The following is a 19,221-nucleotide window of genomic DNA, read 5'->3' as shown; positions in this document are numbered from 1 at the left end:
ATATATATCAATTTTCTATTACTACTTACAAAGAGAGATGGCAAATTATTCCAAATAAACAAATTAAATTACTTTAGGGAATGTAATTTTGAAAATTAAGCCATACTAGAATATCCCAGTGAGGATACAATCTAACTAATATTAAAGACTGTTTAAAGTAGTGGTTCACAAACTTTTTTCGGAGGCAGAACTCTTTTGGTAGAAGTAGGAAAATGGTGGAACACCTGCATTAACATATGATACAAATAAAGTGAAGAGAACAAAGTATATTTTGCAATATGGTTCTAGAAATACAAAGTATTTTTATCAAAACATTTGGATTACTTGAAAATTGAATTTATTAATTCTTAAATTATTATGAGGAACCCATGAAAATGGCTCAATACTGGTTGGGAACCATTGATATAATGAGTTTAATAAAAATCCTTAAAGCCAGCCATTTTCAAGAAAAACTGGAAAGTGTAAAATAAAGTGGCCTTTCAGATAAATTGATTTCAGGAGAAATGTGAAATCAACTGAAAATTCATATTCAAAATTTGAAACAATGCTTCCTCCTACCATTACATAAATAGGTAAGTGAAAGTAATAATAGGGAAATAGAAAAATTTAAGAAAAAAAATGTTGTCTTACCTTGTCCTGGAATAAGACACATTGATTCTTCATATCGTTGAGGTAATAAACCTAAATGCAAAAATAGATTATTTAAAAAAGGAATAAACATGGTATTTTCCAATTGCTTTTAATTTCTACTTACCTAAAAAACTGGAACCTTGATATTCACTATTTTCATGAAAATTTGGATTCTGATCAGGTGTCATAAATCCTGTAAAAGAAAAGGCAACAGTAAAATCCAATTTCAGCAATGATTTAAGCTTGGGTAAAAGACACAGATATTATACTTGGGAAGAACTTAAATCCAATTAAATTGAACATAGATCATATTTTATTAAAAGAGTGATTTACAGGAGTTCAGATCCCACACCAATATATCATTTTACAACAACGGTTTACAAGCGCTGTGGCTAAGTACCAGAGGCATTAGAAGAAGTTGAAGGCCCAGGCAGGCTCAGAGAATCATCATCCTTTTCTGCTTTGACTTGGGGATCGTCCCCGGAGCTTTGGTATCCACTATAATCACTTTGAGATTCTTTTATCACTTCTTCCAGTCTTTCTGTTTCACTCGTCAGCCCTTTAACCTATTGAAAATAATAATAAATGATTATAATATTTTTTTAAGATAATAAAACTCATTACTGCAATTTTAAATTAAAAATACTGCCAATGAGTAGCATCCCCCAAAACAGTATTTTCTTTGTAATATATAATACCATTGTGAGTGAATTTCAACAAATCTTAATCAAAATCAAAATAAATTTATAGTCCTCAATAAATTATATTATAAGATTTGTCTCTCATTGGTATCAAAATTATTTAATTAATTATGATTCCTAGTTTTTCCCCTACAACATAGTCATAGCTCTTCTGGCACAAGACTTCTGGGAACCCAATACAGCCAAACAAATTTTGATGAATTAGCAAAATAAATTATTGTAATGAATTTGCTTTCACGGGTATGAAGTTGTATTAATTATTATTTTCCAAATGTTGTAGACTAAAATGATACTTACTGATGATGTAGGCTAGAGCCTGACAACTTGAAGGCACTTCAGGGCGCACTAAGGAAGCAAATTATAAATGAATATACAATTAATCAAAAAAAAATGTTCTGAAATATTCGCTAACTTTCATTTTCAATAACCAGAGCAACTTGAAAATTTGAAAGCAATTAGCTAAAAGGAGCACATATCAATAGTAAAATATAATTAAAAGCTATAAATTTATGACAAATAGAAATTTATATCTGTATTAATAAAAACAATATTGAAATAATTGTTTTTATAATTACCACATATAAGAAATAATCTTCAACACTTGTATTCAAGATGAGAGATAAAACATCAGTCACTTCAATTGTATACTAGACCAGGGTAACCAATGATAATGAAATCCCTCTATTATAGATACATTTAAGAAATAGAAAATAAAGAGATTTGCATAAAAACTGCCTTTTCCATAAATTAGGCAAGAACAAACTTAAACAATTAGGAAGAAATAACATAATCTTATTTTAAAATGTATAAAGGAATGGTCCTTTCTTCAGAATAAATCCCTTACCCCTTACTAGACTGAAAAGAACAACAGAGAAGAAAAAAAGAGAATAATTTCTTTGATGTGATGACAGTGTTGAGGTTTTAGATGTTAATTAATAAAACAGGTGACATTTTCTATAAATTTATCTACCTCTGTGGTATCATTTTATTAATAATAAAAAATTTTTAAAAAAAGAATGCTTTCTGACCTAATCAGTAGACAATACTTGTAAAAGTAATACAAGCCAGAATTTTAAAATGTTCTATGTCTAAGGCACTAACTATTTCCATTTTCTGACTTTACTACTTTCATTTTCCTAACTAGATTTGGTAGAACATAAGTAATTGAATATAAGTGATAATGAAACTAGATGAAAGCAAATTATTTAATACAATATAAAAAAATTTATTTTCATTTGGAAAGCATACTTTTACTCATATGTATATAAAAATTGACTTTAAACAATTGATATAAATCACTGGCTTAAATAAAACAAACTAAATAACAATATGATTTCTGACAGTAAATAAATTTTTATATGGTAACTAAACATTAGAAGCACAACTTTATGATAGAACAAGACTTGAAGCCTCAATTTTAGTCTAGTCTTTTTAAGGCATTAATTGGCTTTAGATAGATCACTGCTGATAAATTTTGCTAGCTAAGGAATAAACAAACTCCAAATGGTTCTTCAATCTAAACAACCAAAACCTTAACAAATAGGGAGGTTCTTATCAGTACATGCCATAGGGTCAGGAACTTAAGAAGATATATAGTGTAACTACCCGGTTCTTACAAAGTTAATATTTACTCATGAAAAAAAAGTGAAGAAGAGCCTTCAAAATTTTCCTCCTTACAAGATAATTATAACTGAAAATTCAACTACTGAAAGTATTACACTTTTTTTGCACAGTCAATAATAGTCATTCCAGCTGGTCTGTTTCACTTTTTTAACACCTCAATTCATATTTTTGGAGAATTTATTCAATTTTGGATAAGGAAATCAAATAATAACAAAGGCTCTTATATAGGTTAACTTCCTTAAAAAAAAAAATTCATGTAAATTGAACAGATGTATAATCATAAAGGTATATACGATACCAAAGATTAGATTTCTGATCCCAGAATATTTCTTTGCCTGTAGGACAAAAGACCCTTTTATACTAGCTAAATCCATTTAAGTTAGAAAATAGACATCTAATACAAAAGAATGTTGGATGCTCCAGATTTTGTACTGTAAATAATTAAAAAATACTGAGGAAACCAGCAAAGGTGTACTCAAAATCAAAACTAGGGGGGATGGATGGGTGGCAAGGGATGGTTGTTCGTGCCAGAAAAGGCGAATGAAACCAAAATTATAAGACAATTATAGCAGTGCTTTATTACAATTATTTGCTTGGAATTTTTTTTAAATTAATAATTTAATTAAGTAATATTATAAAATTATTAATTTTTCTTACTTCTAGGGAGGAGGGAGTAGCTGCCTGGGTGCACCCATGAAAACCAGTTATGGCAGTTGTATTAAATGATTATATTGAAAATATGACAAGGAATGTTGCTCTGGCTTTCAAGCAGCTAGTCATCATTTCCCAATTAGTTTTCTTTAGTAAATGAAAATTGTAGCACCATTCAAGTTTACGAACTCTTCATTCATGTTTGAAATAGAAGTAGTTAGGCCTATTTTTACTTTTGTATCACCAACTTTAATGTTGGACACCTTTTAATTATAAAATAAGACTAACTATGAAAATAAAAATAGTGTAAATACTTTTCACTGGTCCCAAGACGTACTGAGGAATGGAGAAACCCCTTTAAGTGATCAGTAATGCAGTCAGAACCTCTGAATCAAGAACAACTCTTTTAATGCTTACTTTATACTCAATACTGTCAGTATCTTTATCACTTCAATAATACTGTCAATTATATTGATCATATAAGGGTTATTCTAGAGGTCAGAGGAAACATTTTATTAGGTAACATGTGTAATGACTACTGATGAGGTAGTATTTAATAGATTTCCTAAATTTTCAGAATTTTTCGTGTATCCGTTCAGAGGTTTAAATTTACCTTTCAGTGATGCAATTTTAGTTCATGCATTCATTGGAGGACTGTCTAGAGGGTATGGAACTATTGCCAAAGCGGACACTTTAGACAAATTTCTATACTTCCAGGCTTGGACATTTGAAAATTGGAGAGTTTACTGTAAGAAGAAGTTTCACTATGTGTAATTTTTTTTTTCCAGGGTTACGAAACTGAGTTTTACAAAAACATTTATAAGAATTATATCAGAACATCAGAAATTATGCATATAAAATTTTAAGTTAAAAACAAACAATCTCAAGAGTGTCACCTTTAGCCATGGAGACCCAGTTCGATTCTCTTAACCGTTTGGATTCAATGAGTTTAAAGTGAGATGACAAGTATAAAACACACACATTAATGTTGTAATCAAGTATGAACACCAAACTACTATATTTTTCTAAGAAAATATTCTAAACTATGTAAATAATTGTTAGCCATGGTTTATTCATACATGGGTTTTTCAGGTATTATGATTCTATAATAAAAAATATGCTGAAAAACGTGTTATCACATTATTAAAGATTTACTTGAAGTGCTTTTGCTGCCCTGAGGAAGACTGAAAGTTGATCCTGAGATACGTTGACTTCACCTCTATACATAAACTCCACAATCGCTACAAGTTCCGGAAACTGAATATTATTTAATATAATAATAGGGTGGACATTGCTGTGTTCAAGCAAAATTTCCTGAAATAAAACATATTCAGATAGTAATCATAATAATAAATAACTGAGTCATAATAAAAGAAAGACATATTTCAGCTTAAATTAACTTGTTTATTTATGTATTTGAAGTATTGCATCCTTCTGTACTCTTGACTTAACATAAGTTTCATCAGCAGATAGTATTTTGGAATAAAATGTTTCAGATTAATGACTCAGGTAATTATTGATGGATAATGCCATAAAATTAGTTTTAAGCAAGTGACATTATTGTTTCATTGCGGTATATCTCATACTGAAGTACTTGGTGATAACAGAGACAATGCTTATTACAAAAGTGAACACGATCACAAATTTAAACATAAATCCTAACACTTCAGAGAGATTTTAATTTTGAAATAGTAGTTGATAAGTTAGGGTCGAATCACTCATCATTATTTGAAATGAGAATATCTTTATATATATTTTTTTCAGATAGAAGCTTTAATTTACAGTTGTTTTACTATACCATTCTACTCCTACCTTAAAATAAGGGCTACAAGCTGACAATATCATTTTATGTACTTTCAACTGCTTTCCACCAGCAGCAAGTGTGCAGTCAACGAAGGTATTAGAATCTAATAGTGAAGAAAATAATGAAATGAGAGTGTCTTGATGATTGTTCCACTTTAAACAAAAGTGCTGATTTGCCGACATGACAGAATAAACTTCCTCTGTAGTTAAAAGTAGATTAATAGTTCGTTCTTTGGATCCCAAGGCAGACTTTAACAGAGGAGGTTTATCCCAAATATGTCAAAAAACAATAACACGTAAGAAGGGAAACCTCTCCCCCACCGTGTTCTGTCTCACTCAGGGGAGTTACTTTTCAAATGCTGCTTTCCAAGATTCAGATGACCTCTGTATTTAATCATGAATTTTTTGAAATTTCAACAATAAAATCTATTTAAAATTTTTTAAATCGACAATACTAAGTTTTTAACACCATAAAAACAAGTTTCTTCAATTCAATAGTATGCTATAACAGTACATACTGATTTTTTAATAATTTCTTTTTCTTCTACTATAAATTAAATTAACTAACTGTCGTAAATTCAGTTTGAATTTAGTTTTTGGTGACTAATGGAGCCTCTTAAATACAGAAATATTCTTACAGATTTTTTCAATAAAAAACAAAAAAAAATTATCTTAAATATAAGAATATATTTAATTTTAAAATAAAGAATTTTTTAAGTTTTCAGCGTTTAAAAGAATTAATGTTGTATCCTTTAACAGCTGATATAATACAGCCTCAGTTTTAGAAAAAATCAAACCACCAACTTGAGACATTTTTATAGATTTTCAACTGTTTTGACCGTCTTATACCAGTCGCCATTTTCTGAGCGTCAGTCATTCTTTACAAGTAGCTGGGTGTTGATTGGTGATCATTAGAGGTGAAGTCTAATATTTTATTGCTAAAAAGAGTTTTAATAAGAAACAGTAGTTACAACTGTATTACTTTGCGAAGTATTTTATAACGGGTAAAGTGTATTAGTTAATGTTGGATGAATCATAGTTCATTATCGTCCATAGGTTCAATTTATTTTCTCTTTTCAATTGTTATTTAATTTATACGTGAGTGTTCTTGCTTAAATATTTATTTTATTTTTTTTATCATGTACATATATATTTATTTTTTCATTGTCTTGTACAAATGTTTTAATTTTATGAGTAAGATATTAGGTATGTTTCAGTTTTAAAGAATGTGTTTTTTATATTTACTCACTCATATAATTGTGTAATAGATTGAAATAGACTAAGTACTTTGGAGCTCTTTTATTACGCTTTTTTTTTTAATTTAAGAATTTTCTATTTATTGATTGACTAAATTTTTTCAGAACAGTGTAGTTTCTGATGGCTTTTGCTTTTATTGGCTTTAATATGTTAGTATTTCTCTAATTTGGCCTTTTGTTATAAGTTTGATTTCTTTTCTGACTTTTACAATCTTTCTCCCCTCCTAAAATCAATTTCTATCTACCAGCTAATAAAGTATGAGTACTATTAGTTACAGCCTTCTGAATTTGTGGGTTGGGTGGGGCCAGTAACCATAGGACATATTATTTTTTGGGAAAAAAAGTAAGATATTTAAAATTAAAGTTATTAGTTCTGCTTATTTAGCTTATCATAGACATGATAGATAGTGTCATTCTTGATAGTTAAGCCACCATGTGACAAATTTTTTTTTTTATTTATTTTTGTTTTGATTGGATATTATTAAATTTTAACTTTATGGAACTTGTTTAAGAATATGTGGTTAATATCTGTTATTTATCTTTTTGTACAGCCTGTTAATTTAAGCTTCATTATCATATGAATTTAGTGATAATGGCTGCTATCAGGAGTTATGTTTTTCATAATACTTGTATGAGGTTCATTAAAACAGATACATCTAGTTTTGTTTTTAATGAGTATAGAAATAGTACTATTTTAAGTTCAAAGTTACTATGATGTCAATGTTTTGTTAATTGTATGTTCAGTAAAAAATTAAATAGAATTATAATACTAAAGAGGCATCTTAATTTTTGTTTATATCAGCTTCGTAGTTGGCTTCATGTTAATGTTATTTTTACTCTTCACAAATGTTGGTTGAGTGTTCATAACTAACTTATTTGTTGTAACATATTAGTTTTTTTTTTAATTTTCATACTACTTTGCAAACACTATCTTTACCCTTCTCATGCTACATAGAATCCTAAAGCAAAGCGAGTGTGAAAGTTTATCAAGTTGACTGATATCTAACTTAAAATAATTTGTTACTGATCTTCTTTGAGTTTATCATGGAAAATTGTATTTATATAGCACAATTTTCACAATTTCATTCATCTTCTATCCCTAATTAAGGTTGAAAAAGAGTGGTTGTTCATTTTTGTGGTTATGTAATAACCACTAAATTTGGCTTCATAGAAAACTCTATAACCTTCTTGATTTTTGACAACCAGAACAGATATATCATTAGAGACTTATGTACAGACCTGTTAACTTCAATAATTTTTTTGTAATGTTAACCTCATATCATATGACTTTCATATTTAGTATTGTAATTTGTGGTAAAGGATCTTACATTAAAAATTAAATGTTTATTTGTCACATTTATAGTATAAAAAGTATAACGCAAATATTGATAATGCTTTAACTGGTGGTTGTTATTGGAGACACTGCTATCTTTTGGGATTTGAGTTGCTTACACAGCAGTACCATTTTTATTAGGTTCTATCAATATTATTGAACCAACTATTAGATTATAAATCTATTTTTTTCTTAATTATTAACTGTTAGCAGCATTTAAGTAAAATTTTGATGTTTTTGCCTTTGTTGCTATTCTTTCTTAATTATTTTACTGTAGAATTTCAATGTTTTTTGTTATTGCTTTCAGGATTCTTTATTATGGCTGTGTCTGACCAGTTTTGTTTGCGGTGGAATGACCATCAGAATACATTAATGACTACTTTTGATACTTTATTAGATTCACAAAAGTTAACAGATGTAACTCTTTTTGCGGGTGGAAAAAGTTTAAAGGCCCATAAAGTAGTTCTTTCAGCCTGTAGTCCATACTTTGATGTAAGTATTTTTAATTATTATTAGTAATGATTTTTATTTATAATACTTGCTTTAGACCATTAATTTGCAAAAACTTTACATTAACCATCCATGATCATTTCTCATAGACAATGAATGATATAACCTGCTTTTAGTGCTGTCACTGTTTGGTTGTGGAATAAGTAATTTGATAAATGGATTATATACATTTACATTTAAATTAGTCTATAAATTTCAGGATAAAATCAACTTGCAATCTCTTTTTAAAATAAAAGACAAAATCTATTAAGATGGCTTGGGTATTATTATCTGTTTAATGTAATTTCTGTTTGTTTATGTCTGTAACCTTTCACTGACTAGCCAATCGTGTCTCAAAAATTACAATGCCTGGTTATTTGAAATGATTAAGGTGGTTATTTTGTAAATGTGCAATGAGTGAATTTAAAGCAATTATTTTTAAAATTTAAAAAGTGAAGTGTTAGTTTTTTAAACAGTTCAAAAGCTATAAATTTCCTTTTTTTTTTTACTTTATTTAGTTTATTCACAACTGTAAAAGTATTTTTACAACCAGCGAATGAGATGTATAGAGAGAAGAAGAAAAAAATAAATAAATAAAAATGCCATGAAGGCATGAAGGTTAAGGTCATCCAATGATGCCTCTCCATTAAAATTAAAATTTAAAAATCAATTTAAGAGGTCCCTATTCCAGCTCCTTCGTAAACCTCGTCTCGTATCTGATAAGTCTCGTGTTGATAGTCCTTGAATTAGAGGATTAGTGTGTGTTGGAAGTGCGTCGTGAAACCATTTATAGAGTGATTTAATGGCTGTTTGTACATAGGGAGTTCGTAAGTCTTTGTGTAAGTTCTTGTTACTAATGTAGGGGGGAGCGATACTGATCAGTCTTAGTAATTTTGATTGAAACTGTTGCAGTTTCAGTAAGTTAGTTTTTTTGGCATATCCGTAAATTTTTGCACCGTAAGTCCAAATTGGTCTGAGAAGGTAAGTATAAATCTTTAGTTTTTCTGAAAGTGGTAATTTTGATCGTTTATTTAAAAGAGTAAATAATAATTTAAGTCTGAAATTTAGCTTTTGTTTTGTTATTTTTATGTGGGGAGTCCATGTAAGTCGTTTGTCTAATGTCAATTCAAGGTATTTTATTGTGTCTGTCCGGGTTAAACTTTCTTCATTTAGAAAAACAGGAGGACATATACCACGACGGAGCGTAAAAGTTATTTGCATTGATTTCTCAATGTTTATCCCTGTTTTCCATTTGATACACCATTCATGGATGTGAACTAGATGTATTTGTAATTGTTCTGAGGCTTGTGCTGGGTCGCCATGCTTGGCTAAAATGGCTGTGTCGTCGGCATATCTATAAATTTCCTGAAACATTACAGTCACCCTTCTGTAAGATAATTGATTTCTTTTTTTTTTTTTTTTCTTAATCACAACTAACATCATATTAATCTGGTGAGTAGTAGCAAAGCTGGAAATACATTATTAATTTTGCCTTAACTTATAATTGATACCATACTTGTGATGTTGGAATTTTAAATAGTAGTTCTCCTTATACTGTAAATGGGCATTAAGACTGGGTTTGAAAAAAAAAAAATTAAACTTTAAGTGGCTTAAAAAAAGTATTTCTAACAGGAAGAGGGTTCTGGCCATACAAGCCATCCTTAGAACAGGACCACTTGTGTATTTATTAGAATAAAGTATTTTGGTACCTTCATGCAGTATGCCCGTTTGGGTATGGTCATTATTGTATGGGTCTACTAAATAAAAGGAGTGATGTAATAATGATGTGCTAGGACCTTTAGTAGTTAAGTGGATCTTGCTCTTTCCATGAATCAAGTATTATGCTAGTTCTAGTGTAGTATTGCAGTATCAAGGGAAGTTGTTCAATGGCAAAGAAGCTCTATTTAGTACCTCGTTTTACAAGACCTCTGACAACCTAAGATTCTCCTCTTGATTTTTTTTCCAGCATATTTATTGAAATATCTCTGTTGAAATTGGACCATGATTGTGGTTATTTTCACTTCTAACTTAACTTTATTTATGCTTGTCAAGAATGGTAGTCCAGAAAACACCAGGTAGCTAACTATTATTAATGAAAAATTTGCACTACCTGACAACTAAGAATTTTCAAAGAAATGTTTTTGTTAAAATTTGATACTTAAAAACTGAATTTTCTCTTTTGTCATTCTCAAGAAAATGGTAAAGCAGATATATAATTGAATCAATGTGTGAGGCTGGATGCGAGAGGGGAGGGAAGAAATGAAAGATAATGCACTAATCCGAATAAAAAGAATGGTTTTGTCTGTGTCTTTTGTCATGAGTGTTCATTTATTCATTTTCGAAATTGGTTCAAACCACCTGTACAATGAATTTTTAATAACTTTATCTTATATTTTTCTTTTCTTTTTTTTTTGTAGGTGCTAAAACATAATTAAGAAGGTTCTCTGTTAAATTAAAACACATATGTGTTAATTTCCTGTCCACATAACATTTTAGTTGTTTTATAATATATACTAATTTTTTTATGATTTGTTTTCCTCATAAAATATTTCAATATTTTTTTTTTCTGTTTTCAGAAAATGTTAGAAGTTCATGATGAAAAGAATCCGATTATAGTTTTTAATGATTTATCATATGATCAGCTTAGAGCAATGTTAGAATATATGTATAGAGGAGAAGTAAATGTTTCACAAGAACAGTTAGACTCATTTTTAAAAGTAGCCGAATCGTTAAAAATTAAAGGTCTGACTGATCAGGGTGGTGGGGGTGATATAAAAGGAGGTGGCACAAAAAAGAAAGCACTATCTACGCCTTTAACCAAAGATAGGAGTCCTGCTGGAAAAAGAAGAAGGCCAAATAGACGTGGGTCTGAAAGTGGTAATGAATCAATAGAAGAGGAAATCAAATCAGAACCAGGGGGTCTGCTACAGCCAAAAATAGAGTTAACAGAAGATAATGGAGGAGGCGGTGTCGAAGATCTTACCATGGAGGAAGAGGAAGATGATGATGGCTACTATCACCATCAGGCTGCTGGCTCCTCAAGGCTTAGCGACGGATCTGTTCAACCTCCTCATCCTCCACCAGATATTAAAGGTAATCTATTGTGAATGAATGTTTATATTTTTATATATTTCAAATAGTGAAAAGTACTAGTTTCATTTTCAATTAGACTTCTTATTGAACCCTAATAGCTCCATTAGCTAGTTCTTCTAAAAATTATTTTTATTTATTTGATCAATATATCTATCGTCTTAATATTATTATAATATGTTAGCGGGGTCACTACCAATTTCTGCCTACATATTTTGCCCTGAATCTCATCAAAACCTAAATCTAGAAAATAAGACCTTATATTATGCAAGTCCCTGGAAAGCCTGAAGATAGATTCAAATTTATCATACATTTTTATATATTGAGTCTCCCTGTTGAACCCACTACACCGTTGTCTTTGAATGGGAGAAAATGTTGTAAATTATTACACTATGGTCTATTGATTCCTTATAGCTATGGGTATTTAAAAGGAAATTGAAAGATTATTTGAATATAATTTTTTTTTATGATTAAAACTTTTATTATTTTTAATTTCATAAATGACCAAAATATGGGCATACAAAACTTGAACTAGACAAATGGCACTTGAGTTGAGAAATCCTTTTGGAACCAGTTTCTCTTTTGATTTTTAATTATGACACTTAAAAGAATGTAGAAAAGTATTACAGAAAAAAAAATAGAAGGAAAGCTTTCAATGGTTAAGATCCCGAATTAGCTCCTGTCTTACTTTAGAAACATTTATTTAAAAATTAGTTGAATCAAGGAATACTTAAAAATTGGTTAAAGTTGGAAATCAGCATGATTGAGGTTAGATCAGGCCTACTGGAGCCGCCATCAAAAATAGTGTTTGTGCTACGGCAAGTTGGCCCCAAGAGAAGATTAAAATTTTTTGATATCTTTAACCATCTGCAAGTTATAGTTATAGTGCTGTATACCCTGACGTATGAGGCACCTGGTTCCCAGACCAGTACAGTACAATACCAAAACAATAAAATGTGATATTAAGTGATGATTTCAAGTAATACTTTGTTTATACATCTTGCCCACTTCCTAAGATTTAAATGAAATGTGGCATAGTAAATTATTTGAATATCCTGATAACACCTGAAAAATTTGTTTACCTACCATTTATAGTTTTATATAATTATTTTTGTACTTTCTGAAGCTTTGAAAAGCATAACTAACACCTTAAAAATATTTTTCTTAAAATATTTCAAAATAATCGTAATGCTTTTTAGTTTAGTTATAGTAATTCTGTGTTTCAGCATTCAATTGATTAAAAAAAAAAAATGAAAATGATAGGGTAAAAAGAGTTTTACTACAGGTGTTATCAGGATAGTAACATAATTATTTCTTCCACATGACCGGGTGATTTTACGTGAAGTGACATTTCATAATAAAGTACAAACTAATACTAATAGTCATGTCGATTTAACTGAATACCGAGTTGTTCAATAGTAACTTGTACTTTAGTACTTTTTAACTCCTGTAATATCACTAATAGTTCTCCTTATTATGAAAAGAAATAAGTATTAGTTCAATTACCATGTTGTTTCTATACTTGTACTAAGAACTAATACTATTAACTTTTATTATGAAACAGTGGCCAGGTCCATTATGTTTGTATAAACTTTTAACTATAAATTTGCTTTAGGTTAAAGGTATCATAGGATATGTTAGATAATTTTTATTGTGTTCTTAATTTTCTCTTATTAAAAATTAAAACTAATGTCGGACCTGAGAGTCAATGTGTCATGGTTCATGCGTCATCTTTGATATGGGCTCAAGATAAATCCAACTTGAATCATTGGTGGCAACATGTGTTTCTACATCCTGTAAACTAATTAGGAATAAAAAAAGAAACTGCATCCAAAAGGTTTTCCCTACGGAAGTAAGTTTTAACGTTACCTGAAGTTATAATTGGCTGCTGTTTTGGAACAAAATGTTGCTAATAATGAATTCTATGGTGATCTTCTTTTGATGACCTATGGTTTGGTGCCAAATCAAAATGCAATCAGCCCAGTAATCAAAGCAAACTCAAGAAATCAGAGATTCCAGGAGAGGGATTGATCGAGGGTGATTTTGCAAGTGTTACGATCATTAAGGCCCTGAATCCAATCGTGTTCAATACTTTTTGAATAATTTGAACTTAATAGATTAAAACAAGTTGTTAACTGTTTCTGTATATTACAAACATTCCACTCAGCCATAGAATAGTTTGTATTTTGCTTTTCAATGCAATAAATTAATTAGCCCTTTCCTGACTACTTAATCAATTAATTAAAACTTATACTGTTGTTACGGTCATATGAGTTAGACAGATTTTATCTAAAAAGTTGTGATCACAAGTGTTGTGATGCAATTGTATATTAATATACGATTCATCACTAAGTCTGATTAGCAGAGACTTGTCTTTTCCCTCGTGCACTTGTGTTTCTTTAAGTGATTGTTATAAAAAGTATAATTTGATTTTGTTTTTAGTTATATTATTTCATTTGGCCTTATTTTGCACTTGAATTCTTAAGTAAGTTAATGTTAAATATTTCATTTATAGCCCTTATCAATCACCTGTATTAAGTCAAAAATATGTTTGCGTAATAATTAAGTTTGATTCTTTAGAAACAGATTTTATTCAATTGTATTCTTAATTTGTGGTACATAATGTTGCAGATTTTGCTAGTTGGGAGATGACAAATGACAGTTTCATGGGTGCACAAGAAATGTCCGGAAACAATACCCTCAACTCATCACAAGGTAAGGCCTAAGCATAGGCATGCTAAAGCCATTCTATGGGGGGTGGACCCGCCTTACTATAGAGGCGGTTCCACTCCCTGCCCCCCAATCCAAGTTGCCAAGATAGGTAAGGCTTGTCGGCCCAGCCTTCTTGGTGCGGTAGCTAGTCCCAGCCCTTAATACCTTTAAGCTGTTTGCATGGCTCATTTACAACCTATCTCTTCTTATCTTGATGTATTGTCTTCTGTCTTTCATCCTGCTTGCAGCATCCTTGTCCCGCTTTTTTTTATTTATTTTATTAAATTTATTTATTTTTATGATGTCCATGAAGTGACTTCGTTTCAACTTTGTAGTGTGGTTAATTTGGATTATAGGGAACACGCCACGGGTATATGCTCGGTTATTTAGGATATTTTATATCTTGGGATTTAGTCAAATGTAAATTAAATGACATCTTTTATAACTTACTTTGATTAAAATTACTGTAAAGAAATTTATTAAGGTATTTAAAGTATTTAGGTAACATAATATTCCCAAGATATAAAATAAGAAAGAACAAAATTGTCAAAGTTTAAACATTTAACACTGCCTATCACATAACAACAGAACATCATTCAAAATGTACATCGCTTAGAAAATAGGATAGCGAGTGGTAATTACCAGAAAAGAAGAAATGAAGCTAGTGATTTTTGTGTTTGAAGAAGTTACTTAATATAGGTCTTTGATCATCTGGTCTTTGATCTCGAAAAACTCTGAGGTAGGTATAAAAACAGGTAAAAAAAATGATATATTTTTGGAGTATTTAATTTCAATTATATTAAGATATATTAAGAAAAAAAAAAAAAAAAAGTTTTTTCCAGTATTCAGTCATCAACTGTTATTGATTCTACCTACTCCTTTTACCTTCTGTAGAATATGTAAGTATTATTTCTTATAAATTTTTATTTTTATTTTAATCAGTTACTATTCTCAATTATTAATATATTTAACTTTAAATTCTAGATTAAGTATATTTTATTTAAAATTCTTTTCTAAAAATAGTAATACTCACATTCTCTTTTAGTAATTGTCTTAGTAAACTTACCTTATTTACTTTGTTTTTCCTTCCAGCTGCTAAAATTAATAAGCTTATATATTCTTAAACTAATTCTGAAATTAGTTTGTTGATCATTAAAAAAATATTGAAATTTTATTTACTGAACTTACAAAAATGTTTCATAATTATTTGTCAGTAAGAGAAATTCATACTGTCAAGTTATCTGATTTTTTTTTTTTTTAATTACATTTATTATTAGTGATTGTCAATTACATTCCAAAAGGTAGAGGCCAAAACATATATATTTTTAAAAAACAATATTAAATATACCAAAACATGCATTTTTTAATTTTAGGTAGCTTGATAATAGTGGCTTCCATCTAAAAAATTTTAAATAAGCTGTATATGAGGAGCACTTATATCTTAGCTCTATTGAAGATAAAAATCAATTATTTTGTTGAGATAATCAAATATTTGTATGGATTGAAAGTTAATATTATTCAAAATAGTTGCATAATAATTAGCTAAAACCTGGCAGACAAATAATTATAAATAAAAAATAACTTTAAACTATTTATATATAGTATTCCAACTTTTATTGTTATAGTCAAATAATTAAAAAAAGAAAAATTAAGCTTATCTCTTGACTACTGTTAAATCGTAATCATACATTATCTAGTATTGCTCTGTATATTATGCAATTGGCTATACAGTAAATAAGTGCTTTAATTGCAACATTATTCCAATGTAACTTACAATTGCAGCTTTGAGCATCCCTTACAGTAGTGTTCCTACCCTCTCCTTTAAGGGATTCCATGGCTGTTCTTCTGTATCATTGCAAGTTATTTGTGCACTTTTTCACTTATTTACTTCCTGCTAAATAAAAACTGTTATTAGTTTTTAATGACAGTTTTATCACATTTATTTAAATATACATGAGCAAATCCTTCCAACAAATTGGAATATACCGCCCTACTTCTTAAAGAAAATTTACTCTAAAATTATATAATGAGATATGCTATTTTATATTATATTAATTAACAACACTTCTATTCAATAATTTGTTAAATTTAAAGTATTGACCATACTGTTTCTGTAACCATCCTTTTCATGAGTCTTTCTGGTTACTTATGAGTCCATTAAGTTGCTGATAGATGAGGTTATAACATTTTAAAAGCATAGCTTTTCTTAATTGATGATTGCTCCCTATAAAGGGCAGCCTCTCCTAAACCCGGTTTCAGGCCCCCCCCTCCTTTTTTTTTTTTTTTTTTTTTTTATATAGTGCTCAGGTTTTCTTTGAATAATGAAAATTAATAAATTCAGGTCTTGAATTATGAACTTGACAGTTTATGAATTTCACAAATTTAATTTCAATATTTTCCAATGCAAATTGTTACACATTGTTTTTGCCCATATGTAAATGCATATTTTATCATTGCTGCAAGGGAGTTTGGGGTTTACTAGATCTACCATCTCATCATTTTATTTTTATTGTTTTAGTTGTCCTTAAGTTATGTATATACTAAAGGCCTCCCCTGTTTTGAGGAGAGTTATTGGTCTCGGTTTCCATGGACCTGGAATTTGATTTTGTGATCTCTGTGTCATAACTCCTGTTGTTTTTTCCCCTCTTATTTCTTTCTATTTGTCTAAAAATCTACATTTCTTGTTAACATTTTAGGTCTGGCCCTAAGTATTACATTTTTATTTGAATTCTTTAAAACTGTTAATTGATTATTTCATTATTAACATTTGCTCTGCACCTTACAGATTACAATAATTATGTGTTATAATCTACATAGTCGGTATAATGCAAGGTGCACATTAAGACACTGAGGCATGTGGATAAGGCTTGAAAGTTTCTGTGAAACATTTAAAAAGGTAACTTGAACTTGGTAACTTTGGTGAAGCATGTACACTACCCCTTGCTACTATGTATGAGGTGTTCAGTCATAAAAGATGATAACTGTAAATATAAAAACATTTACAGTGTTAAATTATTTGTTAATTAAAATGGTTTACCTTTAACTAGTAGTCACTGTAACTTAATATCAACATTATTCTCTTAAGAAAACAAAGTTTCTAAAGATTATTTCAACAATTTATGAAATCACCCTTAAAGAAGCTCTAGTCATACAAATAACTTTGATTAATAAAAAAATTAAGTTACCATGTTTTAAACCTGAATGCCTCATATGTTAATGCACACATGATTCACAGAAACTTTGATGCCCTATACTGCATTTCATGTGACTCAATGTGTGCTTGTTCTAACTACGCTTTGATCTTCAAAAGAGATATTGACAATTATTATTTATCACAGTTGTGAAGCTAATGGTAATATATTGTCCAAAATATTTGAGAAAAGTGTGAGCAATCTATATTCCTATTATATAAGTAATGATGCCTTGCTGTTTGTAAGTAACAGTATTCAAGAGTTCAACATTGCTGAAAACAAATTCTTGTTTGTTAAAAAATTTTCTTTATTATTATTTGAATTATTTTTTGTTAAAAAATTTTCTTTATTGTATGAATTATTTTTGCATTGGGGATACAACCAAATTGTTTCTTTGCATTTGTACTGTTCTTTCAGTCAGCAGTAAAAGGATTAATGCACCTTGCATTCATTAATCATGTTTTTACCTCCTTTTTTTTTAATTGCTATATAAAAGTTGCTGCAGAATGAAATGAAATATTTATTTATTTTATTATTATTATTTTTTTTTTTTTTAAGGAAGATTAGTTTTCTGAATATTAATTTCACTGCTTTAAAATTCATATGAAGATTAAGTGATTATGATTAAACTAACCAGGTCCTGAAGTTTCAAGCTGTATAAACCATTTTGAATTAATGCTGTTCAAACAATAGAGGCATAATATTATCATGTTATTTGTTCTCTCAAAATTGGTTGGGTATGTATCATATATCCTCCCATTTACCAGTGTTTTTTTTTAATTGTTAGTGTGATTTTTTAGAAAAATTTCACATCGTATTACAAAGTACCAGATATACATATACCTACCTGTATGTTGTGTGTATTCAATTACTTATTTCGTCAGGGGGTTACGAAAAACAAAAGTTAATATTTTAATTGTTTATTAGTGTGATTTTTCAAAAGTGATACAGGACCGTCGCTTTCTGAGGGTTTTAGTGGAGTGGGTTTGTCAGGGTGGATTGCCTTTTTATATTTTTTGTGTTATAATTTCTGCTATTTTGAGAATTGTCTGTTCAAAGGTGAGGTAAGTAAGGCTGCCATGAAGGGCGGGAGTGGTGGGTCAATTTTAAGAATAGATTTTTGGACTAAATTGTTAACTATTATGTCTATATAATTGGTATACAAAGTTAGTAAGGTTTCAATCTTCTAAAAACTTTATTATCTATTTCTTTCAACCAATTTCATTTTTCTGATTGATCCTAATTCTAAAGAGTTATAGAATGATTATTATTTAATAATTTATTCCATATTCTATTTTTTGGGTTGATAAGAATCTATTCTTGGCCTAACTAGTTTTTTATTTTATATATTAGTACATTTTGTTACCTTTAAAAAATTAATATCACTTAGTATTATAAAGTGATGCCAGTCACATGAAGAATTGAACTACTAAAGAACATTCCCTATTCCATAAAATTTTATAATAAAAGTGAAAACCTCCATTTTCAATAAAAAAAGTTCACTTACTACTTTTTCATAACAAAAATCACAAGTTTAAAAACCTTTTGTTGAAATTAGGAGTTTTTCATGTTAACAATAAAATTATTTAAAATGGGGAATTTGTTTTGTAATTAGACTCCCTTCCTATACTTAGTATTTGTATTGCATACAAAGTAACAAATTAATTAATTATAAACATTGTTTGCTTGGTAGTAAATTGCTTAAAACATGAATAAAAAGAATGTAATATTTATAAAACCTA

General features: G+C 29.1%; 2 protein-coding genes across 6 annotated transcripts in view; one reads left to right on the top strand and one right to left on the bottom strand.

The window, feature by feature from the left end:
• LOC106679553 (protein abrupt) overlaps window positions 1–5,928 on the bottom strand; it is a 25,188-nt gene extending 19,260 nt beyond the window's left edge. For 2 of the 3 annotated variants that reach the window (XR_001342991.3, XM_014418769.3), the window contains exons 1-5: window positions 5,418–5,927; window positions 4,761–4,919; window positions 1,031–1,196; window positions 755–823; window positions 631–681 (exon numbers count right to left, since the gene is read on the bottom strand). Coding sequence is in view for 1 of the 3 variants with exons in the window: in XM_014418769.3 (XP_014274255.1) it covers window positions 631–681; window positions 755–823; window positions 1,031–1,196; window positions 4,761–4,919; window positions 5,418–5,591 (619 nt within the window). In the remaining 2 variants the exon portion in view is untranslated. Of the gene's footprint in view, window positions 1–630; window positions 682–754; window positions 824–1,030; window positions 1,197–4,760; window positions 4,920–5,417 lie in introns of all 3 variants that reach the window. The other variant, XR_010843400.1, reaches the window with a different exon arrangement.
• A 240-nt stretch (window positions 5,929–6,168) lies between these two features.
• LOC106679556 (longitudinals lacking protein, isoforms H/M/V) lies at window positions 6,169–18,554 on the top strand. 3 transcript variants are annotated; one of them, XM_014418779.3, is made up of 4 exons: window positions 6,169–6,325; window positions 8,305–8,489; window positions 11,063–11,579; window positions 14,208–18,554. In XM_014418779.3, the coding sequence occupies exons 2-4, from the start codon at window positions 8,316–8,318 to the stop codon at window positions 14,300–14,302; spliced, it is 786 nt and encodes a 261-aa protein (XP_014274265.1). In that variant the 5' UTR covers window positions 6,169–6,325; window positions 8,305–8,315; the 3' UTR covers window positions 14,303–18,554. The 3 variants fall into 3 exon arrangements, with proteins under 3 accessions (XP_014274265.1, XP_014274267.1, XP_014274268.1); XM_014418781.2 differs by lacking the exon at window positions 6,169–6,325 and adding an exon at window positions 6,332–6,506; XM_014418782.2 differs by lacking the exon at window positions 6,169–6,325 and adding an exon at window positions 6,931–7,007.
• The last annotated feature ends 667 nt before the right edge of the window (window positions 18,555–19,221 follow it).

Source organism: Halyomorpha halys, unplaced genomic scaffold (genome assembly GCF_000696795.3).
Source record: "Halyomorpha halys isolate HHAL.00 unplaced genomic scaffold, Hhal_1.1 Scaffold208.1, whole genome shotgun sequence".
Classification (NCBI taxonomy): domain Eukaryota; kingdom Metazoa; phylum Arthropoda; class Insecta; order Hemiptera; family Pentatomidae; genus Halyomorpha; species Halyomorpha halys.
Note: the sequence above shows the minus strand (reverse complement) of the source record. Positions and strands in the feature narration are given on the sequence as shown.

Bases quoted from the DNA above. Each gene is read 5' to 3' on its own strand.
- LOC106679556 (XM_014418779.3), top strand. From the start codon at position 8,316: ATGGCTGTGTCTGACCAGTTTTGTTTGCGGTGGAATGACCATCAGAAT. The intron at 8,490-11,062 runs GTAAGTATTTTT...TTCTGTTTTCAG, and splicing joins CCTGTAGTCCATACTTTGAT to AAAATGTTAGAAGTTCATGA. The intron at 11,580-14,207 runs GTAATCTATTGT...ATAATGTTGCAG, and splicing joins TCCTCCACCAGATATTAAAG to ATTTTGCTAGTTGGGAGATG.